We start from the raw sequence: 26,298 nt of genomic DNA on the forward strand, positions 1-26,298 counted from the left end.
TCTTGCATTCTTTTTCATTCCTAAATGTATTCAAGACCTCTCCTTTTCCAATTCCTTTTTTAGGTGTCTGCCCCCACCTACACATATATCCCATTTCAAAATTTAAATGCACCTACAAGAACTATTCACATATATCCCATTTCAAAATTCAAATGCACCTACAAGAACGATTTTCTTCTATGTTGACAAATCGCATTATGCACAGAGCCTTGCTCGCACTACTATGAAGAACCTACCTACACTCTCATTCTTGGATTCTTCAAGTTAGACATTTGTAAAGGTTTAGTACAGAATTTATGTCCAATGCTTTTATGTGTTGGTCCCTATGAATGCATTCATAATTTAAAAAACCCATTCTTTGTGCATACCTCAATATTGGGAGCATTATGAGTTCATGGATCTATCATGCTTACTTAGGGTGGTGCATCAAGTGAATCTTGATGTATTTGTAACCACTAGAATATAGATTCACTCATCTACTTCTAGTTAATGTGACTTCCTTTAAATTTTCTCTTTAATTTCAAATCTTTTTTAATGCAAGTATCCTATTAATAAGTGATCTAAGTGTGCTTTTTAGGTAAAAGGAGGTTCATGAAGACTAATACTCGTGACCATTCATGTTTAAAAAAAAGATGTTGGCATTGCATTGCACAATCTAATAGGCCCCCAATGCTATCTAACAATGTTCATTTGTAGAGAAGAAGACTTTTAAAAATGGTTTTTGTTACTTCATATATTTATTATGAGACTTTCTTAATGCTCCACAAGATCCTGATTATGATTGTAGTGTTTTAGTATACATTTAGCTTTATATGATTTTAATCCATCTATATTGCACAACAAATGATTCTTTGGTTTATTTGCAATGCATTCTTTGGAATATGTTTTGAAGAAGAGTCTGCAATGTCTTCTTTGGAATGCTTTTGTCTTTTTGCAAACAAAGTTGTGTCTTAGCATTCCTTGGAATTATGCAAAAGCTTGAAGTACATTAAAATATTGTAATGATTCATTAATAGCTATTTGTTTTTGGTGCATGTAGTGCATCATAAGTGATTTTCTTTATGAGCAAAGGGAATCAACTTGCAATAGTACAGTTAATTCTCTTTGCATTAAAAGGTTGCTTCCATTTGCTCAACAAAGTGTGAAGTGAAGAAGCCATAGCATTCCAAGCTTTACAATGATGCCAATCACAAAGCATAGTCAGGAGGCTTGGTCGGCAATGTTAGCCAAGCAAGCTAGTCTTTGCTTAGAAAAGTGAGTTGCATATGTTATTTTAAATAATCTAGCTACTACATACATTATATGGTGCTCAAATAAAAAGTATTTGGGCATTTTGATCACAAAAGAGTGAGAATGAGGGACTAGTAATAAATAGAGTGACACTCAAAGATGCATTATTTTAAGGTTTAACAAAATCCAAAAAGTAAAAAAATAACATGGCTCAATTGGTTGACTCGTATTAATTTGTATTATCATAGGTTTTGTGTGTGCATGTGTACACATAGGTGTCACATGTTGGAATGGACATGTAAATGTGCACCCATCCATCATACCCTTGCATTGTATCAAAGAGCTATTTGTAGCTATATCAAAAATAAATTTGTAGGGCTAGAAGTGGGTATGAAGAACATGATATAGAAGAAGAAGAAGAAGAAGACAACCATTTTAGTAGATTAACTCCTTGCCTTCTCCTCATAATTAATCCTTCCATATAGCCTCAACCTTTGGATCTATCATCTCCATGCTTTGTCACATCAAAACCTACTAGAATATCTCATTCTCCTCATCATTAATCTTTTTCTACTTCGGGCATGTTTGCCAATTTGATGCTTCTTAGTGCTCATGGAGAGAGAGTAGGAGAGTCCATAAAAAAAGTTTTGTTGGAGTGGACAATGTTAATGATGTTGCACACACACACACACACACACACACACACACACACACACACACACACACACACACACGCACGCACGCACGCACGCACGCACGCACGCACGCGCAGTTCAATTGGTTGTCAACAAACTTCAAAGTTTGCGTTGTTTTTCTTATGCCATATATTAGCTAAGTGGTCTAAAGGACTGTGAAGGGAGGATGATAGATGAAGAAAGTATAGAATTATTTGCTTAGCAAAACATTTGTATTGCAGGAACCTGGAAGAATCCAAATTAGGGGATTCAAGAGGGAAACAACCTGAATCATATGCTAAGGTCCTTAAGCAATCACTTAGTGGAAAAGGAGGCAATCGAGCATTGAAGCAACAAATGTAATGAATCTCGCAAGCAAACCCAAAACGAAAATTCCATCATATACTTTGTGCTTGGAGTTTGACCTAAAAAAACGGGCTTTGGCCACATGTGTGAGTGTGCATGTACCCGCACACACACACATAAACATTCACATAAGGTCAATATGACATGTGAGACAAAATCTAGAGTGCATTCATGTATAATGCCATCTCATCAATAAGGTGAAGATAACAATAAAATAAGTGGCCTATAAAACAATGTTGTGAGTAACAGTACGATAGGACTATGCTAGAGTTAACCACGTCTAGTGTTGTCCCATTTGGTAGAATGAAAGGGAAGTCCTAACATAACAAAACTATCTATAGAAATTGCTATGGATACAAAAGGTTGTAGTTGATCTCAAGATTTGCACATGATGTCAACTATGATGTGATCCCTAACTGCTTGATTAATGTGCATGGTGGTGAGTCTCTAGTATCTCGGGATCACAACTCTAATTTGACTATGGTGCAACCTCCTCAGATGTGGTCATTTAGCGGGGGGGCTCTATCACTACTCTGTGTGTTGGTCCCTCTGGGTGAGGTGGCCTCCTATCTCATCTCTAGAGCTCTAGGAGGAATAGATCAAGGCGTCTTTGGTCCTCATACTTTGTAAAAAAAAAGAAGAGATCCAAAAGCATCACGAAAGAGGTAGTGGTACCATCCTTGTATGTCATAGTATATTGTACATCTAAGTATGTAGTGGTCTTCTGTCTCAGGCCCTTGGTCACAAAGCTATCAAGTCCTATCCTTCATTGGAGTATTTGTCCATTTACTTGTCTTCATCTATAGCCTATGAGAGGAGGTATGAATTTGTCAAATAACAACATGTATACTATGTGAGAGATGGGTTTCCATGTAAGTGAATCCACAATCACATAGACACAAGACGTGACTTCAGTAGAATTCCCTCTTTGATCCTAGAGTGAGTGATGGGTGGGTCCCTCTCCCCACTATCTCAATCCTCAAGATATTAGCCTTTGATCACTTTGGTTTAGCTCTAATTGGCAAAGAGAAAGTGTAGGGTAGTCAAAGTTGTAGTGAAAAGGTGGAAGGTGGTCAAAATCCAACCCATGTAGACTCATCCAAAAAGTCATTTGTGAAAATTAGTAGTTCTTCTTGCCCTCTACTACTAGCTATCTAGAGGAACTCAATGCTAGCATGGATTATTTATGTTACGAGAGCTTCCATAAATTCTAGCAAAAAGTCATAGTCTTGAGGAGTGCCTCTGTGACTATAGGCATTGCTCCTAGCTCTACTTTGACAATGAGATATGGAGTGGAGGGCTTACTCTTAATCATACATGTTCGCATGATCAATGACCTTTCCATGCCATCCTAGCATGTGATACAAGTTGCAGTCCCATACCTTTACTTCATAGAGTAGTGTAAGTGTGACTACGATGTCTAACAAGCATAGTTTGGTGCAAGGCTCTTGGAACCGTATGTGAGCACATGGAGTCTTGATGAGTGCTCTTAATGCTCATAGCCTCATGCTAGACGGGCCTTTGATGCCCCTCTCAATGAAAATCATGGGCTAGTGAAGGTGACTCCCAGATAGACATTTTCCCTCACATGCTCCATTATGTCTCCTCCAAATGTGAATTGGTACATGGATCTAGTCACCCATGTTGCTAAAGGCCATGGTTTTGGTCTTCCCAAGGTTTACTATGAGGTCATTATCTCTACAAAAGACATGCAAAGCATTTAAGTGGCTTCACAATCCCTCTGGTGGTGAATTTGAAATGTGAACAATATCATATGCATATAATAATATTGGTATCAACACCCTTGCAAGGGTGGCTTCAACTTCTCCTCCTTGATCAACATAATTAGACACCTCATCTATATATAAATCAAACAATATGGTTGAAAGTGGGCATCCTTTTTTTAGTCCTATGGTATTGTCAATTCTCTCTAATAGCCCCTAGGTGTTTGTATATGGCCTATCACTCTCATATAATGCCCCCTAGAGAGAGAGAGAGAGAGAGAGAGAGAGAGAGAGAGAGAGAGAGAGAGAGAGAGAGAGAGAGAGAGAATATACATGTTAATTAAGCTTAGTTTATATTTCTTTAAAATTTTTATCCACATGCCACTTAGTTTGAGGTGTTATTTTGTGTGTTGGGAATTAGCTTTAGTGTACTTCCCTTAAAAGATACTAGGTGCTCCGTGCCTAGATTCTCAATGATGAGGAGCATTAATATGCAAGACATGCAATGTGGGAGAGAGGAGTGGATATTAATGTTGAACACATATGAGAGAGAGAGAGAGAGAGAGAGAGAGAACTTCTTAGTTAAGCCTAGTTTATATTTTAAAAAAAGTTATTTTCTTCTTGTGCTAGATAGGTTCGCGTGCGGTTTGGTGCTTCAGGAATCAGCTTCGGTGTAGAACAGATAAAACATGACCTAGGCTAGATTGTAAAATAAAAAAGCCTTCTCTCACAAATTCAAGATTCTTTTTGCAAATCTAACATTCCATCGGACACTGAGCGTGGTTTTTCAGTGCTTACGTGGCGGCAAGATAGCCAATCATTGGTCCTTGTTTGTTCCTTCTTTCCGACGTGGCCACGTGTCATGAAGCTGAGAGAGGGCGGGCCCCGGGGCGTCTTTCTCTTCAGGAAAAGCGCAGTCTCATTATCATCGTTATTCTCACATATATCTCATTAAGAAGAGGAAGAAGGGGCGAGAGACCTCTCTCTCTTACACACACATTCATCAGGTGGTCTCTCGCCATTAGCAACAGCGCGAGTCTCTCTGAGCAGGGGCAAGTCATCTATTGCTTCAATACCTGCCTTAGCTGTGCTTCAAGTGTTTGAGTTTTTGCTGGAAAATCCCTCAATGATCTCGAAAATATGTTGTATGATTGCTTGATCGTTAGAAATAGGGCTTACGCTGCTCACAGTACTGTTTATGTCTTACACATACCTGCCTTAAAGCTTCAAGTGTTAGAGCTTTTGTTGGAAAATTCCTCATCGATTCTCAAAATGTATCATATGATTGAGATTTACATTGCTGACATTACTGTTCATGTTTTGCACATACACAGATCAGGTGGACTGTGTTGACTGCCCTTGCCCAGAAGCGGCATGCACAACCTCATGAGCTGGTTTGCATGTGAAGATCCTTTCCAGCTGACGAGATTGCCAACGAGCACCACAACATTGGCCGTCTTTTGTGTTGTGGTTTTGGCGGTTACAGTCTTCTTGCAATCACGAGGGAGGTGCGCAAATACAATGAGCGAGTCCCGCCGTTTTGTTGGAAAGCTTGGCAATTTGGATCATGCTCCTGCCCGCCGACGTGTCCGTGCTGCTTTTCAGAAGGCACAGCAGGAATTGGACCATCCTTTCTTTCGTGTAAGGTCTTGCAAACAGGATCCTTGCAATGTAGTTTAAGGGAATAACCATATTCTTACTATGGGGAAAGACACTTTCATATAATTTCTTCAAGGGAATAACCATAGACCTACTATGGAGAAAGAGACTGCTGTTTAATCATGGAAGCAACACAACGCAGAATGGTAGCAGTTAGAGAGCCCTCAACGACAATGATGGCAAAATATGAGCCTTTAACGGCAATGAAAAGAATGCACCATGGTCTGAAGACTTGTCAGCTGTCTTCATCTTTGCTTGAGCCACTCAAGTTTCCTTGTATCTAATTGCAAGTGGCCGTTTAAAAGCGAATAATGGTGGATTGATGTGCCATCAGGACCTTGTGAGTCATGACGCTACACCCCATGTATTGCGCATGCATTTTTGGAAGTCCTAGAAGAAGCTCAGCGATGACTCCTCATGCATCCAGAGTTTTCTTACAATCCAAATACTAGTGAGGCTATATGCTGATGCACCGTAGCTAGAGAGGTTGTGTTAATTAAATTCAATCTTTGGAACATGCTGGCATGTTGAAAGCCAAGCATGGGAGATGGAGATGAACATTGACGTTTAACTCTATGAACTTTGCACATGAAGTTGGATTTTCAGAATGTAGGTGCAAAAGAGAAAAGTGAATGGATTTTAAATTTTAAACTTGAGATTGTGGGCACACTATGGTCCAATGTATTGGGGGAGAGACATGTACAAGGCTGTTGATGAGATGGAAACAAAACACTGCACAATTTCTCAAAATTGTAGCAATTTGCAAGTTGGAAGATTTGGTTTCTTAATCTGCAGTCTTGGTAGGTCCTTGGCCAGTCATGCATGACACCCTTGGCTCCTAGCCTTGGTCTCTTTGGGTGGAACCTTTTGGGTCAAGGTTCCAAGCCTTCTTTTTGCTCTCTTCGGTCACACTTTTTGGGCTTGAGAGGGGTTTACCACGGATTTGCTACTTAATTCATATTTTTCTGGCTCTTAAAACAGTCCCAACATCAATAAATATGAGAATCTAGAATATTTGGTTGGACAACTGGCTCAAAAAGTTCTATAAAAGGGACTGATTGTGCACTGTCACTGTCATCCCTCATTATGACACTCTTGTGTCAACAATCCTATGTCTCCATGTTGCTCCAAAACTTGTCGCCAACATTCTCATTCCTCTCATTCTCATTGTCATCATCTCTGATCAGTCCAGGCTTCAACTCCTCCATATGCTACATTCTGATCTATGGCCACATTTTCTTGCTCTAGAGGCCGTCACCAGGCTGCTGACTGTTGCATTATGCCATCTCAGCAATCGTTCACAGCTGTGTTTACATCCATGTCTGCTGCCCTACAGTCAGCAGCCCTCTATTCTCACACTCATCCTCTCTGCAATTGTTGCACGAGACAGTCCTCATTGTCTTGGTTGGTGCCAAAGTGGTCTAAACAGATTTATGCATTCAGATTAGTGGTTTGCTGCACTTGGGATTTGAGAACAAGCATGGCCCAGTACACTGTTGGCCCTAGGCTTGGCAGTGTCTTGTTTGGCTTTACAATTGGGAGGTGACTCTGATGTCCATTTCTTTATGGATTTTGTATCGTGGGTATAGCTTGTGTTGTGTCTCACATGCAAGTTGGATCCGAGGAGGACATTTCACCTATGCTTCTTGAGTATCCACTTTTGTTATGTAAACACTCCAAATTTTAAGAGTATGCCCCAAACATGGAGAGGAGAAGAGAAAGCAGGAACATAAGAGAAATTTGCACTGAGCAATGAAGGAAAGCTGAATACAACGAGGACGAATCAGTCCCTGCAAAGTGCGCAGCCTGCAGTCCACAATGGAGATGAAGAAGACTGCAGCCAACTGTTGGAGCTCCTGCAAGGGACAGAGAAGAATGATCTGCCCAGCCAGCTAACCTGCTATAAATAGCAAAAAATTGGCAAAACTGGCTGATTGTTGAGCTGGCTGACCTGGAAATTCTGGTTGATTGCATTTAATGCAGTTCAACTGCAATAAATGCAGCAAAATGATGATGTGGCAAGCCAGTAAAAGTCGCAGAAGTTTGGGAAGTGATCAGCAGCTGGTAGGACATCACAAACACTGGAAATGCACACTGAATGGAGGAGAAAACACTATTAGAGCTCCAAATGCCCTTGTCAAACTCCAACTAAGGCTCACAACTAGGAGATGACAAACAAAAAAAATAAGGTAGGTGAACACCCCCTCTCAGATCTTGGGAGTGTTTGAAGACCCAAGTTCCAAGAATCTCATGTGACAAAGCATAGAAGCCTTGGGTAAAGGCTTCGTGAAGAGATCCGCTGCATTGTCCATGTAGGATAGTAGACCACCACTAACTCGAAATCCATGATTCGCTCTTGTACACAATGATTTTGAACCTCTATGTGCTTTATGCAAGTAACATGGGGTTTTCAGCCAGAGCTATGGCACTCTGGTTATTCATGCAGAGTTGAGTGGGTCCTATTTGGGGAAAGCCAATCTCCACCAACATCTAGCAGAGCCAAATCGCCTCCATAGTTGTGGAACAAAGGGCATGGTACTCAGCCTCTATAGAAGTAAGTACCATAGCAGGTTGTTTGTCATTGCCCCATGAAATAGCTCTTGATCCAAGGGAGAGCATAACTCTTAGTGGATCATTTCGAATCCACATCACCTTTTCAAATTGAGTCACTTTCTCTAGAAAGAGTAGCCCCCTCTCCATACATGATCCCGTAGGATCGAGTTCCTTGTAAATAGCGCAAAATATGCAAAGCAGCTCTTCAAGAAGATAGCAATGCCACCACAAAGGAAATGCCCAATCGAGTATACATAAGCTAGATCAATGAACCAACAAGGTACCTTTAACGGGTAGCATCTAGGAGGGGATATCCAGTCGTCAACAAAAACTTGGACTTGTCAGAAGATGACACACCAACGAGATAATAGGGTTTGCGGGGAGGAACATGGAGTGAACTCGGCAAACATGGAGAAGAGAGGGAAAGAGAGAAGAAACTCTAATGAATGGAATGATGAAGACCTGAATCATGGAGTGAATGTGATACAAGGGAACAAGGGTTCCGTAGCACAAGGAAGATGATGAAGACAGCCACGAACCACGAACCCCAATGTCCTCTTGAAGGGGTGTGAGGGTGGTGGAGAGGTTGGAGAGAAGAGGTGACGGGCTGAATGAATCAACCGCAAGAAATGAATGACAGAGTGGCCTATAAATAGGCATAGTTAGTCTAGGATGGTGCCTCTTTTTGGGGTTGCAAACCCTAAATGCAAAACACATGAACACAAAAAACGCAAACCGTGGGTGAAGGGTTTCTCAACACCCCCTCTCAGGCCCTAAAAGGGGAACAAGCATAAAAACATGAAGCGGGGAACGGGAACGGGGACGGGGACGGGGACGGGGACGGGGATGGGGACGGGAATGCCAAATCTAGGGAACAGGGACGACATTTAAAAAGTAAAAATTCATGAAAAAAAATTAATATTTCACTCATAATCCATGTGGACTCTAGAGTGTTAAAATTTAAAACAAGGATATATAATCCACAAGGACAAATCATTTTAAGTTTTAACTTTAAGATATCATGTATCATTCTAAAACTACTCATTAGAAATTGAATTGCAACTTACAAGGCTCAAGAGGTAAGCTATTCGATTATAAATAATAAAATGCATAATACATATGCCATAAATGATAAAACAATGAACAATGAACTAAACTTTAAAGTCTAAGTTGAAAGAACATGCCTATGGTTCCATTGCCAAAAAACTTAAAAGATTATAAATATGAAATTGAAGTCTAATCTTTGAAAGAAAATGCTCATTGCCCCAAAGAAGACTACAAATATAAAGTCTAATCTCTAGACTGAAGCAAAATGCCTGCAGTAGGTATGGAGGTAGTACTTCTTGATACTGACTCTACTCTAGATACATCTGATGGGGATGGTGGCACAAAAGTTGCAGGGTTAATTGCAACACGTCGTGATCTAGATGCAAGATAAGCTTGTTGACCTGCTACACGGTCACGAAGCTTCCTTTTGCTTCTCCAAGGTCATATTCAGACAAAACTGTACCTCTGAATTTGACTCATGTAGGAGATGAGCTTGGACCTGATTATACATAAATATTAAAATGGAACAAGTGGCAGTTGGTATTCCATATTCTAATATTTAAGTAACTTTGAAAAATTAAAATCAATAAAATTTTGAAATATAAATGCTCAGCTCAATGGATTACCTTGTTTGCTCCACTAATTCGCTTGTATGGGCAAAGCTTGGAAGTCTATGGTCGAGATCCTTCACCACTCAATGGGTGGTTAGCATTTACTTTTTCCCACCATGACTAATCATCGGACCTTCTTCCTCGACCACCAATCCGATGAGCGGGGCGGGAAGGTGAAGCCATTTCAGGCTGAAAATTGAAGGCTCAAGAGTCGAGAGAAGGAAAAATTGAAGGCTCAAGATGAAGCCATTTTAGGCTGAAAATTGAAGGGAGAGAAGGGAGAAGGCTCAAGAGTCAAGACTCACTCAAGAGTCGAGAGAGAAGGGAAAAGGAGAGAAGGGAGAAGAAGAACAGAAGAGGAGAAGAATGGAGAACTTGGAACTTGGAGAAGAAGGAAGACTCAAGAGAAGAGGAAAAGAAGGAAAAGAAGGGAGAAGGTCCAAGGAAGAAGGAAAAAGAGAAGGGAGAAGTGAAGAGAAGGAAGAAGGAAGAAGGAAGAAGGAAGAAGGAAAAAGAGAAGGGAGAAGGAAGAGAAGGAAGAAGAAAGAAGAGAGGTTGGAGGCGGGAGGAGACGGGGGACTGGCTGCTGGTGACTGGGACTGGCGCAGCGCAACAGGGAACGGGGGGCACTGCGGATTGGTCATAGGGGCAGGAACAACGGGCAGACGATCTTGAGCAGGAGCAGCACGTAGGAGCTTGGCGAAATGTGCAGTCGCAGACGATCTGGGCATGAGCAGTAGCCGGCCGAAGGTAAGTGGTGCCACGTGGCATTCCTTGTCCCGTTTCAGACAGGGAACGCAACAAGGAATGCGTTCCCTGTCTGAAACGAGACATGGAACATTCCATCATTTGGAACGTGGCCCACTACGGCTTCGTGCCGGGGATGGTGATTCCACGTGCCGGGAGGCCGTTCTGGCCATTTCCTGTCACTATGGGAACAAGAGAAGAGTGAGGTGGAGATGCAATGCTACATGTTGAAGAATGCTCATGCAACAGATGCCACTTGGACAGTGTCCCTCGTGGAAAAATTGTTCACTTGCCCAAGCGCCCTAGTACAAAGATGATGAAATCATGCAATGCATAGGAGGAATGTGGGACTTTGTGTGGTGTCGAGAATCATAAGGATATGCTCGTACTCGATCTCGGGAGGTGGCTCCATGTTGACTAAGGGATGAAGAAGATCCACCTTGTAATCTGAGAATACCACCTGAAAGGAGACTTTTGAAGATACTCAAGAGATAGGATGAGTTGTAGAACCCGAAACTCAACCTTGGGAGAGAAGCCACTAGTTTTGTGGCTCCATGTTGGAAGGAATATGAAGGCCTAGCCACCAAGTCGCTGTTGAAGACCTTAGGGCCCCAATCTAGGTAGAGCATCTAGATCGTGGGTATGAGTAGAGGAAATGACTTCTCAAAGAAAAGCCACTCCTCGAAAGTGAAAGGTGGTGGTGTGTGAAGAACTTCATGGCACATAGAGTCCTTCTCTGAATCGGAAGGAGTAAAAGTAGGAGCCCCCTCTGAAGCCGAAGAACTGGAAGCCCCCTCTGAGAGTGAAGTAAGAAAATCCCCCTCTGAATCCCAATCTGAGAGAGAAAGGGAATCCAACCACTCGTGGCTCACAGAATGAGCATTTGATGACGAAGGAAGTGCCCTCGGTCGTGCCCTCGGTCGTGCCAAAGAAGTATCTGGGGCTCGAAAGAAGAAGCTGGGAAGCACCTAGAAGTGGCCTCTCAAACTTGAGTGGAAGAGGGTGGGGAAGAAGGAGGCTCAGGATGAGGCAAGGGTGGGGAATAGTTACAAGCTTTCAGGAGAGTGGACTGTGGAGGAGATGTGGGCCGTGGAAGCCACTGTACCTGAAAGTGGGTGGGGAAAATCTCCGCGCTATAGGGTGGTCTCTAGGAGGGCTTATCGCCTCGTAAGATCTTAGAGCCTCTGTGTGCTTGAAAAGACTTAGTGTGTGTCGGGTGTAGCTTATTGCCTTGAGTATAATACTCCGATAGCCGATGCAGAACGATCTCTGGGGCCCAGAAAGGAGAGGTGGCATAAGGAATTCTTGGTGGAAGATGCATATACTCTAGGAGGGTGGGGAGCAAAGGTCGATGTTGACAGTCGTCAGTGGAATGATCGTTCTTGCTATAGTAGAAACACCCAGTAGTTTGGTCATCTATTGGTAAAGAAGTCATCGGTACCAGTGTGCCTTGTTGAAGAAGGAAGAAGTCAAGCACGAACCATGAACCGCAATGTCCGCCTCAAGGGGTGTGAGGGCAATCTGAAGCACGAACCGCAATGTCCGCCGCAAGGATGGGAGGGCAGTGGAAAGGGCTGGAAGTGAGCTGCCAGTGCGAGGAGGATGCTACCAGCAGTAAGAGGTTGAAACTAGTAGAAAAATGCAAGTGAGGAGAGAGAAAGACTAAAAACGCAGGTGAGGAGAGAGAAAGACTAAAAACGCAGGCTGCAGGAGAGAGAAAACAGCAAACGCAGGAAAAACCAGTAGCAGCAGTTAGTATGATGAAATAAGCTCCGAACAGTGTATGATAGGTTGGAAACAGGCACCAGATTGTTGTAGACAGCAATGGCCAGCTTGGACTGCGATGTGCTCCGTGTCTGGGGTGTGGGCAACAAGCTGAAATACCTAAAATCTGCAAAAACGAGATTGTTTTTTGAATGGAGAGTGATCAGTAACAGTCACTTTGCTGTAAACAGCTGCAAACTGCGGGTGGAAGGTTGGAAACAGGTGCTAGACTGTAGATGACAGCAAGGGACAGTTGAGACTGTGATGTCCTTTGCGAAAGGGGTGTAGGGAGCAAGCTGAAAACACCTGAAACCTGCAAAAACGAGATTTTGATACAGCGGAAGAAGAAGAGAAGTGGATGCCAAACTTGCCACCGGTCTTTGCCGTCACTGGAGTGGAGGATCTTTGCTGCTGTTTGAGCAAATCCAACTTTGATACCATGTCAGAAGATGATGTACCAACCAACGAGACAATAGGGTTTGTCGAGAGGAACATGGAGTGAACTCGACAAACATGGAGAAGAGAAGGGAAGAGAGAAGAAACTCGGATGAATGGAATGATGAAGTCCTGAATCATGGAGTGAATGTGATACAAGGGAACAAGGGTGCTGTAGCACAAGGAAGATGATGAAGACAACCACGAACCACGAAGCGCAATGTTCTCCTGAAGGGGTGTGAGGGTAGTGGAGAGGCTGGAGAGAAGAGGTGACGGATTGAATGAATTAGCCGTAAGGAATGAATGAGAGAGTGGGCTATAAATAGGCATAGTCAGAGTTTAGGATGGTACCCCTTTTTGGGGCTGCAAACCCTAAATGCAAAACACAGAAACAGAAAAACGCAAACTACGGGCGAAGGGTTTGTCAATAGGATTTTGGGTCCATGGGGTAAGAAATAGGTTGACACTTGGCCATATTGAACTTTGAAAGTAACTCCGAGATATACTTGTGTTGGGATATGAAGATGCTTTGTGCCATTTGATAGATCTCCAAGCTAAGGAAGAAGTGTAGGATCTCTAGATCCGTCATGTGGAACTCCTATCTCAAGATCTCCCAAGTTTGATCAACCTCTTGTAGGTCACTCCTTGTGATAATTAAGTTATCCATGTATAAGATGATAGGCATACACTTGTTAACCTCAACCTTGTTGCTCCCTCTCTTCTTCTTGTCCACATGGACAAAATCATCGCAGGCAAATATACAAAAATGGAAAATGGAAGGCTTCTTTCTAAAGAAGGCCTCATGGGGAGTCATATCTTGTAATACGGAAGTAGGAAACTGGTTGTGGATGTGAACTACAATAGCCACTCCTATGTTCCAACATCAATAAGGCCATCTCCAGTGCAGTCTAATTGACATGCACTACCACATCATTTTAAGCTAGAGTCTTCGGATGGGAATACTCCATCCGAATGTTGTTATCCTTGTAGAAAAGAGTTTAGAACAAAACTCACCACCATGGGCTGCTCAAATGCCTTGAATCTTAAAAGATGTTTATGTTTTTATAAACACCTTCCAATTGTAAAAGTTGGAGTAAGCCTTGCTTTTGTGCTCTAGAAAATAAGGCCATACACAATGATTGAAGTCATCAACGATTAGCATCAAATACTTGGCCTTTCTAAGGGAGGCCATACTCGTAGGATTGCATAGATTGGTGTGGATCAACTCTAGTAGTGTAGAAGTCCTATGAGAGGCAACTTGTGGATGGGGTTGCCTATGGTGCTTGTCGCTCAAACAACGAGGGCATAGAGTTTGAATGGGAGGGAAATCGAAAAGTCCTCCATATTTTCTTTTGAGAAGCCCACTTGATAGCATCAAAGTTTAGTTGCCCATATTAGGCATGCCAAATCAATTTTAGCTTGTGGGAAGTCCTCATGGCAAGAGCTGTGAGCATATAAAGCCCACCATCTTGTGTACCTGTCCAAAGAAGTGCTTCTATAGAAGCATCCTTCACACTCACTACATCTTGTGTAAACACAATGTGGGTTTGTAGTTGTGTAAGGCCATGAATAAACAATAGGTTAAAACCCAAATTTGGTACATAGAGAACTTTGGTGGAAGAATGTTGCTGATCTTGTAATAGGGAAATGGTCTCCTCTCCACAAAAGGGTATGGAAGAATTGTCTTCTGAAGCCAATCTAGTCAATAGGTCATGTGGAAAGAAACCCCATTGTCCACCACGAGTCAAGGCTTCTCCACGGTAGAAAAATCAAGAGTGGTATCCTCCTCCTTGAACACATGTATGGAGATGGATTGAGTAGTACTATGGTAGCTAGGGTAGTCTTCGAATCTTTAGACTCCTCCTTGGGCTTCAAATGGGGGTACTTTTGCCAATAGTTCTCCTTTAGATGAGTATCCTTTCCATAGTGTGGGTACTTGGGCGGCTTCTTATCATCCTTCTTTACCTCTTTTGTTTCATCTTGTTTCTTTGCCTTTGGCTTCGCCTTCTTCTTTCCTCATTCTGAACTTGTTGTGAAAGCCTTCGTTGAGCTGGATCCACTGGCTCCTACCTCTATAAGCCACTTGTCATGCTCCAAGCCTAGCGGGGCAAGATTTTCCAAAGAAGTCTCTCGGGTCCTTGATGTGAGAAGGTTGGTATAGAACACATCAAACTTTGGAGATAGTAGCTAAGTCCGGAGAATCATTGCAATATCCTTTGAAGTGATAGTTCTCTCGAGGGATGCAAGCTCATCCCTCATGTCCTCTAGTTTGTTGATGCGATCTCATGGAAGAAGAGACACTGAGTGTCCAAAGTTTCTTCTCAAGAGAGATCTTTGTTAGAGAGTCATTTCCTGGACAGCAGAGTGCCACATCAGTAGTACGGACAGCACAGGAGCCACGTCAGCAGCCACGTCAGCAGTCTGTGCAGGTGCCATGTGGCAGCCTGCAGTCAGACAGTTTTTATCATTATTTTATGCAATCGGCTGCATTTACTGCAGCCGACCTGGTGCTGGGCACTATTTTTTCCTAGCTATTTATAGTCAGTTTGTGGCACACTTTTAGATATTCTGATCTGACATCTGACAGAGTTGGTCTGCTGAGATTGATAGTGCACGGGCTGATGGAGATCGAGATTCTCAAGGCGGAGACACACGCAGATATTTTCTCTGCACCCGTGTATATTTCTGCACTCCTTTACAGCATACTACACTGCAGATTTTTTGCGTTACATTGTCTCCATTTCTCTCTCTCTCTTCTCTCTGTGTTTACTCTCTCTCAGTCTTTGTCCTACGCTTCCGCATTGCTGCATTGTGACATGGTATCAGAGCGGTGAAATCAGACGGATTGATTGCAAAACCTACCTAAAGAGGAGTTTTCAGCGTGACACAAGGTTGCGTTTTCAGGATTGAAGGGCGAGCGGGAGGGCTGCGCATTAGAACAAGGCTGAACCGAGTGTGGGCGTGCGGGAAAGGCGTCCAACTAGTGAATTTGCTGCAGGTTATTGCTATTCGAAGGGGAGGAAGGTTGTGTTTTAGGCCTTCCATTGCAGATTTTACATTTTCATTGCCTCCGGCAGCTGAAGAAGGTTTGGAAAGCGGAGTAAACAATCCTAACAGGGTGCATTTACACAGTCAAAGGGGGGCTGATTTTGCGTTTGTGCAAGCATTGCAGGTGAACATGTCTACAGAGACTGATTTGGAGTTCCAGGCGATCATGGACAGGAAGGTGCCTGTCCTACCAGCTCTTCCATCAGATTAGAAGCTTGATGGTGACAATTACTGCATCTGGCGGGTGATGATGTTGGCCATTTTGGAGTCTTATGATTTGGTGGAGCTTGTGATGGAGGAGATTAATAGGCCCTCAGTAAGAGATGAGTCCAAACTCTCTTCCCATGCTCGTGCAGAGTTGACCAAGGCCCAGTCTCATTGGGACAAATTGAATGCCAGGATTCGTTCTTTTCTTTTTCTGTCTTGTACTACAGTCATGATAGCTCACATTGAGTACTTGACGGTGGCTTGAGAGATATGGCTAGAGCTCGATCAGATGTATAATCAGATGACCCTGATGAAGAGGGTTTCTTTGGAGGTGTAGATACAGACCTTGTTCATGAATAAGTCTTCTTCGCTTCAAGAACACATCAACAAGCTTCTCGGCAGCTTTAGATGCAGGTTCAAAATGCGGGGAAGCCTATTTCCTCTGAAGACATGGCGATCACTTAATTGTCCCAGTTGTCGCCACGTTTCGGTGCTTTTTAATCCGCTCTTATTGGATCAAGGCGGGAGTCAACTCTTCGGTGGGAAGAGTTGGTTCCTATGGTCTTGGACCAAGAGGAACAGTTGAAGGGATAGAATGCTTCCAAATCGGAGGCATTGGTTGGTCAAGCCTCTCAGAAGAAGGGGAAGGACCAAAAGAAGAAGAAGGACAACAAATCCAAGAAGGACAAGGAGAAGGAATCGGCTTGCCATATTTGTGATAAGACTGGTCATTGGAAGAAGGATTGCCTCGACAAAGACAAGAAGGATACCAAGACGAAGGACACGAAGGATTCTGGAGCAGTGACTGCACTCTCATTAGCTGCTTTTCTACACTTAGCAATCATCGAGGACTCTATGCCGAATACTTCTGATGCTGCGATGACAGCTCCCTAGGCTCGAGAGTGGATCGTGGTCAGTGGTGCCTCATGGCACATGACTCCTCCTCCGTTGGTGTTGCCCATAGGTGACCTTCACGTGGGCAGATTCTCATTGGAGACAGCTTTTCTGTGTCTATTGCTGCGCGGGGTGAGATGCAGCTGATTCCACATGGACGTGGTGGTACTCACACTTCCGAGGTGTTGCATGTGCCAGGCTTGGGGTATCATTTGCTTTTAGTCTATAAGATTTGTTCTCTTGATCTCCTGGTGGAGTTTGACAATGATGCTGTTTGAGTCCTTGATCGTGGATCGAGGAAGGTTCTCTCTTTTGGGTTTAAGGAGAATGGCATATTCAAATTAAAGTCTTCCATAGCTCTTACCTCTTTTCTTCTCACCTCTTAGACACAGCCCGAGCTATGGCATACTCGGTATGGCCACCTGAACTATGAGTACCTTTGGAAGGTGTTGCGAGAATCGTTTGTCCGAGGTTTGCCGGACATAGTGGTGAGCCATCAGCCATGTGTCTCCTGCATTCGTGAGAAATTGCATCGGGATGATGCGATTCCTCACAAAGCTTCCAGGCGGTCTATATCACCTATGGAGTTGTATCTACGGATCTTTGTGGCCCGATGAGGACCGAGTCTCTGAAGGAGAGCTTGTACTTGATGTTGATTGTAGATGACTATAACATGATGACTTGGGCCTATTTTTTGACATTGAAGTCGGAGGCTTTCTCTCACTTCAAGGATTGGCTTCTCTTTGAGGAGAACCGATCTGGCCGGCGATTGAAGACCTTGTGTTCAGACAAGGGCGGTGAATTTATGTCTAATGAGTTTGCTCGTTTTTGTGCAGATAGGGGCATTCACCATGAGTTTGCTAACACCAACACTCCTTAAGAGAATGACATTTTGGAGCAGAAGAACAGAAGTGTGATCGAGATGGTGCGCACCATGATGGAGCACCGACAGACATCTCAGTTTTTGTGGGCCGAGGCTACTGCAGTTCACATCCTTAATCAATCTTCCACTTCGGTCGTTGTGTGATAGGATAACACCTTTTGAGGCTTACTTTGGGACTAAGCCTGATGTCTTTTATTTTCGGATCTTTGGGTGTGATGCCTATGTGCACATCTCGAAGACGCAGCGTGACAAGTTTGAGGCGGCTTTCTGCCGAAAAGTTTTCGTTGGCTACAGCTTTTAGTCCCAAGGTTATCGTCCGTTTGATCTTGTTAAGCAGGATGTCTACACGAGCCAAGATGTGCGGTTCGTGGAAGTTCCGGCCATAGAGGGGGGTAAGGAGTACCCTGTCTTTGGAGATCCAGGGGAGAGTTGGGCTCTCGAGATAGTTCCTTTGGAGCCAAAGCCCCTTGAAGGTTATTTTTCTAATTTAGAGTCTTCTCTTTGTTGGGGGTAAAGGCGTCTCCGCCAAGCCTCCCGTGTATTACTACACTGGCAGTACCTGCCACTGCACACTGTAGGTGGCAAGCGTCCGTCATAGTCACTTATTTTTTATTCTTTTAGTGACAGCTTGAATAAAGAAAGGGCCAGCCACACATTGTAGTTTTTGGAGTTCCCACTTTTGAGTCTCTCTCTCTCTCTTGGCTCTCTCTCTATCCGCCATAGCTCTCACCGCCAAGCTTCTTCCTCCTGGGTTCCACTTCCCTTTCAACTGGTATCGGAGCAAAGGCATTGGAGCTTGTCTGGCATTCTCTTCAGCCCGGATTTGAAGAGCTTCAACCCGAGCTTCAATGGCAGCCATGGCACCTTTATTTGCATGTATGTTTTGATCTCCCGCCTCCTCCCTGAGCTTCCGGATCTTCATCGGCTTCTTCCCGGGCTACATTGTAGCCCCCTCGACATTGCCAAGTGTCCCCAAGGACTGTTGAAAACCCCCTAGCCCCCAAGAACAGCCAGCGCAATTTTCGGCGCATTTTTAGGGGGCTGGGCTGACTTGCTCTTGGCGTTTCCCTGCTCTTCCTCGGCTTCCCGGCACTCTTGGTAACCTTCCCGACCATTGTTGGACTCCCCGGCATTAGTGCTTGGCTTCTGGTGATCGATTTGAGTGCTTTCCCCTTCAGCCCTTGCTGTATACACAGTCCCAGGACTGTCAAAACAGGGCAGCACTTGACATTTACTATTTGATGCTTCTTGGCATTGCCCGTTTGATGCCTATTGATGCCCGGTGATGCCCGGATGTTATGGGATGCTATGCCTATGCTTTGGGACTGATTTGGAGCAGATCTGAGCACCGTTTGAGCTTCATTTAACAATAAATTGCTTGTTGTAATACAATGGGCTGAAGCTCATTTACTTGGTGTATGCATTGGTTCATGGATACGGGTTGCTTACTGGAGGTTTGAATGATCATACCAATGTATTTGGAGGTTGTCAAATGCTTCTTCTTGGTTCTAGAATGCTTTTGAGCTTGGATTAGGCTCCGACTTGGTTGCCCTTCACTGGCATTTGGCTTTAGTTGGCATGCTTTGGACCAGTTTATGTCTATTGTCACTACTTGACATTTAGGCTTCTTGCATTTATGCTTTGGTCAGATATGGATGCCACTTGGTTTGCCCATGCTTGACAGTTACTTAGAGCTTCGTCTTCAGATGTATTTGAGCATTTTGGACCTATTGGGCATTACATTTGGTTATCAGTTACATGCTCTTTGAATGCTTTCAGGCTTATGCTTTGCGGGTCTGAGATAGCTTGTGATTTATGCTCCGGATGTACCCTACTAGGATTTGGCATGTCTAATGCTATGTATTCTATGTATTAGAGCATTGCTTGCTCTCTTTGCATCTGACTTTACTTCTAGTGGGAGCCTCTTGGTATATTTGGATGTACACAAAGTCTTATTTACACTTGAGCTTGAGCTTGTGGGACAGTTACATGTATTTGCTCTCTTGAGAGCTTTATGTCTGCAGTTAGTCTGTAGTGGGCTGATTTGATACGCCTATTGGGACAGGCATCTATCTCTGTCATAGGTTTGTCAGTTTTGTATGCATCTTGGATGGATATGTATTGAGCTTCTTGCTCTATTAGTTGTGCTTGTGCTTAGTCTCTTCTCTTACCCTGAGACCCATTACATACATGACTTTTAGACCTATAAGATGTCTCTTACCTGACAGGTGATTGGTTTGACGGTTCTTGGTACCTTCTTGTCTCTGGACACTCACTGTTGGATGTATCTTGCTACTTGGCAGTTGCAGTAACATATGTATCAGTGATTGCTTCATTTTGGGACAATTTTACATACTGCTGTCATTTATTACAGCAAGCTGAAATCTGCAGATTTTGAGCACTTCTATGAGGGCAATGCTTACTATTTGATGTTATCTTAGTCATATTTGGTGGACAGGTGCTTCTCTTGGTGAAATCCACCCTTTCAGCCAGTTTTAGCAGTGATTTTAGTGCATTTTCTACTAATTACAGCAACCTGCAATTTTGCATTTTTTGCTTTGATTTGGGACAGTATGGCTGGTCATTTGAAAGATACAGCTCTCTTTAACATTGCCAAGTTGGATGGTACCAACTATGGGTATTGGAAGTCTTAAATATGGCAGGTTTTGGTGCAGAAGTTGTAGATTAAACCCTTGTGTTTTAAGGTTGTTAAACTTGAGGATATGGATGATGATGTTTGGATGGAAGTTGATGAGCTATGCAAGTCTACCATTATTTTGTCACTCTCAGAAGAGGTCCATCATAATGTTGTTGAAGATAAAAATCACAGTGCATGGGATTTATGGGAGAAGATTCAGGAGCTCTATGTACAGCAGAGTCCTGCATCATAGATGTATTGGCTGAAGCAGTTAATGGACCTTCGCATGAAGTAGGGGACCTCCCTTTCATCTCATTTCAGTCAGTTTCATGGTATCATGAAGAGTCTGTTGTCACAGGGTATTGAGTTCAAAGACAACTTGTACCCGTTGTTTCTGCTTGGCACTTTGCTTGAATCATGAGATGTCTTCCGTACTGCCATATGCACGAACAAGCTTAATGGGCTTAAAATCAAAGATGTTGAGAGTGCTTTATTGACTGAGGAAATCAACAGGAGAAACAATGATGCTTCCCGCTCTTCAAATGCATTGACCGTTAGAGGTGGCAGACATGGCAGGTATGATAATGATCATAAGGGCAGGGACTCTCAGAAGTCCAGGCCCAAGTCACGTGGTCGCAGTAAGTCTCGTGGATGGAATTCTGATCTTATCTGTCATTATTATTATTGTGGGAAAGTAGGACATATTAGGCCGCAGTGCCATAAAATGTGTGATGATAAGCGCAAGGAAAAGGGAAAAGAAAAAGCGTAGGAAAAGTCTTCTGAGCGCAGTATTGAATCTGCAAAGTCCAGTGTGAAGATAGAAGAGGTCAATGTCATGCAGGCCATTGATTCAAATGATGATTACATCCTTGCAGCTTCTTCATGCGATGCCTTACAAGCTTCTGAGATACATTCTATGTCTGTGTAGTGCTGGCTCTTGGATTTCGGGTGCATCCTTTCATGTGACACCCTGTAGAGATTGGTTTCATACCTATCGTACCATGTCTGGTTCTGTGCGTCTTGGTGATGACAGGTCTCTTGATATTGTGGGCATTGAAGATGTTAGACTATAGTTTTCTTCTGGCAGTTCTTTTATTTTGCATGATGTATGCCATGTACCTGCATTGACTCGCAGCCTTATGTCAGCTGGACAGCTTAATGATGCAGGGTATTTTGTGTCTTTTAGAGACTCTGTATGGAAGATTACTCGTAGCAGGCTTGTGCTTGTAAGAGGTGCCAAGTCTGGCAGCCTCTATCCCTTGTATCTGGAGCTACATTGGATTATGTTTTGTTTGTGGGTTCTATTCCCCATGTATCCCTTTGGCATGCTCGTTTGGGGCATATATCTCTTAAATGAATGAAAATGCTCCGTGCTTTGCAGTATCTTCCACCTTTTGACTCTTTGCATTTTGATTCTTGTGATCATTGTTTGTATGGCAGACAGACTAAAAATACGCATAAAAAGTCTGGTAAGAAACGCATGGGGGAGCCCTTGGCTCTTGTGCACTCAGATGTATGTGGGCCCATGCCTTGTCAGTCACTTGGTAGGGCAAAGTACTTTGTTACTTTCATAGATGATTACTCACATAAGGTTTGGGCTTATCCCATAAAGAGAAAATCCGATGTTTTAGACACATTTCAGCGTTGGCTTGCATTGGCAGAGAACCAGTTTGGGAAAAGGCTTAATGCCTAAGGTCAGATAATGGGGGTGAGTATGTATCACGTGCTTTTGAGCAGTTTTGTGATGAGCGGGGTATTAAGCGTCAATTAACCGCCCCTTACACCCCTCCCCAGAATGGTATGGCTGAACGCATGAATAGAACCATTCAGGAAAAGGTCCGTAGCATGCTTAGCCAGGCTGGCTTACTGCAACACTTTTGGGCTGAGGCAGTTACTACTGTAGTGTATCTCATTAACAGGTCGCCTAGCAGTGGCATTGACTTTCAGGTTGCAGAGGAGGTATGGGCAGGCAAGCCCCCCTCTTATGATCATTTGCGTGTCTTTGGATGTGAGGCATTCTGCCATGTGCCCAAGGACAAATGCAATAAGCTGGATCCTAAAAGTGTCAAATGTATTTTTATTGGCTATGGAGATGCATGAGAGATGGGTTACCGTTTATGGGATCCGCAGGCGCGGAAAGTAATCCGCAGCCCCATGATGTCATCTTTCATGAGGACAAAATGTATATGTAGCTTGAGAAAGTGGTTGAGGTACGCAAAGTTATCTTTTAGGAGGAGCCACCTGCTCCCTTTCAGCCCGCTCCATGGCCAGCCAGACAGCGTGCAGCATCACTTGATGCTTATGGCCCAGATGCTAGATATATTGATGTTAGACAGGATGTCGGTCAGGTAGCAGAGCATGGATTGAGGCATTCTACTAGAGATAGATGACCTCCTGACCGTTTTGCATCCTTTATGGATTATGTACTGGTTACATATGCAGGAGAGCCTCTCACTTATGATGAGGCTATGCATAGGGGTGATTGTCACTCTTGGGAAAGGGCTATGCAGTTTGAGCTTGACTCATTGCATAAGAATCAGACTTGGGATTTGGTTTCCTTGTCTCAGGGTAAGAAGGCTTTCAAGTGGGTGTACAAGCTGAAAAGTACCCTTGGACACCCCAAGCCGGCATACAAGGCTCAATTTGTTGTTAAGGGTTTTAAGTAGGAGCATGGTGTTGACTTTGATGAAGTTTTTCCTCATGTGGTCAACATGACCACCCTATACTTAGTCTTGGCCTTGGTTGCATAGCTTGACCTAGACTTGTACGAGATGGATGCCAAGACGGCTTTTTTACACGGGGACTTGTATGCTGAGATTTACATGGAGTAGCCTAAGGGCTTTGCAGACCCTGGCAAGGAACACCTAGTGTGCAAGCTCAAGAAGAGTCTATATGGCTTGAAGCAAGCACCTAAGGAATGGTACCATAAGTTTGATGCATTCATGCAATCGAAGGGCTACAGCCGTAATGCTATGAATCCATGCTTGTACACGAAGAAAGCTCGTGACGGTTCTTTATTGATTTTGGTACTCTATGTGGATGACATGCTTTTAGCAGGGATAGCTCATGAGGAGCTAGATGCTCTTAAGACTCAGCTCAAGAAGAGCTTTGAGATGAAAGATTTGGGACATGCCTCTCATATACTTGGTATGCGCATTACGCGTGATAGATCTCAGGGACTACTCTATCTGTCACAGAGGGAGTACATTCATAAAGTCCTTGAGCGCTTCTGCACGCAGGATGTTAAGCCTATTGGCTGTCCATTACCTTCTCATGTGAAGGTTTCACAGGCCGATTGTCCGCAGACAGATGAGTAGAGGGCCGAGATGGCCAAGATTCCCTATGCATCTGCTGTGGGCAGTCTTATGTATGCCATGATAGCCACCCGTCTATTGCTTTTGCAGTTGGGGTTATGGTATGCTATATGGCTACACTTGGCAAGAAACATTGGGATGCCGTGAAGGGTATCATGAGGTACCTAAAGGGCATAGCAGATATGTGTCTTTGCTATGGCAGCCAGGATACAGGAGTCGTGGGGTACACTGACTCTGATTATGCAGGATATGCAGATAGTAGGAAGTCCACTTCTGGCTATGTGTTCACTTATGCTGGAGGGCCTATCTCTTGAATGTCCAGGGCACAGAAGTGTACGGCCCTTTCTATTATAGAGGCCGAGTATATTGCAGCCACAGAGGCTTGCAAAGAGGCTATCTGGTTAGGCCGTTTGATTGCAGACCTTGGTATGACAGATGCTATGCCTACACTGCATTCGGATTCTATGAGTGTCATTCAGTTGGCCAAGAATCTGGTCTTCCATGCGAAGAAACATATTGAGGTGAGATATCACTTCATTCACGAGGTTGTTGAGGACAGGTCTGTTGACCTTGTCAAGATTCCGACTGAGTAGAATCCTGCAGACTTGCTTACAAAGAGCCTCACTACAGAGCGCTTTGCCTTCCTCAGGAGATTGATGGGCGTTGGATGAGATGACGTCTTTTTCCTCATCTTGTTGTACATGTGTACATCTTGTATTGTTGTTTCTTTTTCTCTCACTGGGGTAGATTCGCCTTTAAGTGGGAGGTTGTTGGGGATAAAGGTGCCTCTGTCTAGCCGTTCATGTATTACTACATTAACAGTACCCGCCACTGCACAGTGCAGGTGGCGGGCGCCCGTCACAATCACTTATTCTTTATTCTTTTAGTGACAGTTTGAACAAAGGAAGGCCCGGCCACACATTGTGGTTGTTGGAGTTTCCACTTTTGAGTCTCTCTCTCTCTTGGCTCTTGCTCTCCATCCACCATAGCTCTCACCTCCAAGCTTCTTCCTCTTGGATTCCACTTCCCTTTCACTCTTTCACCGGCCATCCTAGTGGAGTTGCCATCGGTGGATGTTCCGGAGTCTTCCGCTGATGGAGAGTGACGGGGAGAGGTTTCGGGGAGAGGCTCGGCCTCCTCCTCATTGAGCTTATGACATACTCCGAGATTCAGGGATTGAGGGGGTCCTTGAGGAGTGGGAACTGCAGGATGGACCGCAGAGGTCACGGCGGACCCAGTCACATTCTACGAAGCTTGTTTACTCTAACTATTGTTTGATGACCTGTGTTATGCAGGATCGAGAGCCCACTTCAGTAAAGGAAGCTTTGCAGTGTCTAACGGCTATGGACAAGCACAAGGGTTGCCTTGTTGCTAAAGGTTTTGCTCAGCGCCTAGGCATTGACTTCCATGATACTTTTGTCCCCATTGCTCGTATAGCGACTATTCGCGTTGTTCTTGCCTTGGATGGCCAGAGGAGATGGCTTGTCTATTAGTTGGATGTGAAGTCGGCCTATCTCAATGATGACTTGCAGGAGGAGATCTATTTTGAGCCGCCTCCTAGCTTTGGATCCTCGGATGGGAAAGTTTACAGGTTGAAGAAGGCCTTGTATAGCCTCAAGTAGGCTCTGCGTGCATGGAAAGAGAAGATTAACTCGTTTCTTTAGTCGACATTGGGATATTAGCGCTCCAAGGCCGATTTGCAGCTTTATGTGCACACTTCCGAGGTTGGTCGTGTGTTGTTTGTGTTGTATGTTGATGATTTGATTCTGACAGGGGATCATCCACAACAGGTGCAAGAGACCAAGATAGCTTTACATCAGACGTTCGAGATGACGGATTTGGAGCTTCTTCATTTCTTCTTGGGTCACGAGACTTATTAGTCTCAGAGGGGGATTTTTATCTCTTAGCAGATACATTCAGGAGCTTTTGGTGACTTTTGAGATGGAGACTTGTCGGACCATTTCTACTCCAATGGATCCGAACTGGAAGGCCACTTCACACTCCGATTCTCCCTTGACAGATGCTTCCTGCTACCACCAGTTGATTGGATCCTTGATTTGGCTACTCAACACTCGTGTTGATCTTTGTTTTGCTGTGGGTCTTTTGGCGGGGTTCGTGAGTGAACCCAAACAGGTGCATTGGTAGGCTGCCCTAAGGATTCTTCGGTATTTGCAGGGGACCTGCGACTTAGAGATTTCTTATCCAGATGGTACAGATGCTTCCGCTCTTGTTCTTGCAGATTGGAGCGACTCGGATTGGGCTGGTGATGTGGACCAACGAAGGTCTACTATAGGCTACTGTTTTACCTTGGGTATAGGTGTTATCTCATGGAGTAGCAAGAAGCAGCCCACGGTAGCCGTTTCTTCTACTGAGGTGGAGTATCGGGCCGCGCCTTCCACCACATCTGAGTTTGTGTGGCTTCAGAGATTGTTGGAGGAGCTTGGCTGCCCCCAGACTTGTCCTACTCTTTTACGGTGCGACAATGAGAGTTGCATTGTCTTGGT

General features: G+C 44.0%; 1 protein-coding gene across 2 annotated transcripts in view; it reads left to right on the forward strand.

The window, feature by feature from the left end:
• The first annotated feature begins 4,771 nt into the window (after nucleotides 1-4,771).
• The window catches only part of LOC148019307 (caffeoylshikimate esterase-like), a 65,426-nt gene continuing 43,899 nt past the window's right edge, over nucleotides 4,772-26,298 (forward strand). The window contains exons 1-2 of one of the 2 annotated variants that reach the window (XM_087660908.1): nucleotides 4,772-5,046; nucleotides 5,329-5,635. In XM_087660908.1, coding sequence (XP_087517034.1) covers nucleotides 5,369-5,635 — 267 coding nt within the window. In that variant the 5' untranslated portion in view covers nucleotides 4,772-5,046; nucleotides 5,329-5,368. The remainder of the gene's footprint in view (nucleotides 5,047-5,328; nucleotides 5,636-26,298) is intronic. The other variant, XM_087660909.1, reaches the window with a different exon arrangement.

Source organism: Lygodium microphyllum, chromosome 20 (genome assembly GCF_053477565.2).
Source record: "Lygodium microphyllum isolate KBCC chromosome 20, Lygodium_microphyllum_v1.1.10, whole genome shotgun sequence".
NCBI classification, from domain to species: domain Eukaryota; kingdom Viridiplantae; phylum Streptophyta; class Polypodiopsida; order Schizaeales; family Lygodiaceae; genus Lygodium; species Lygodium microphyllum.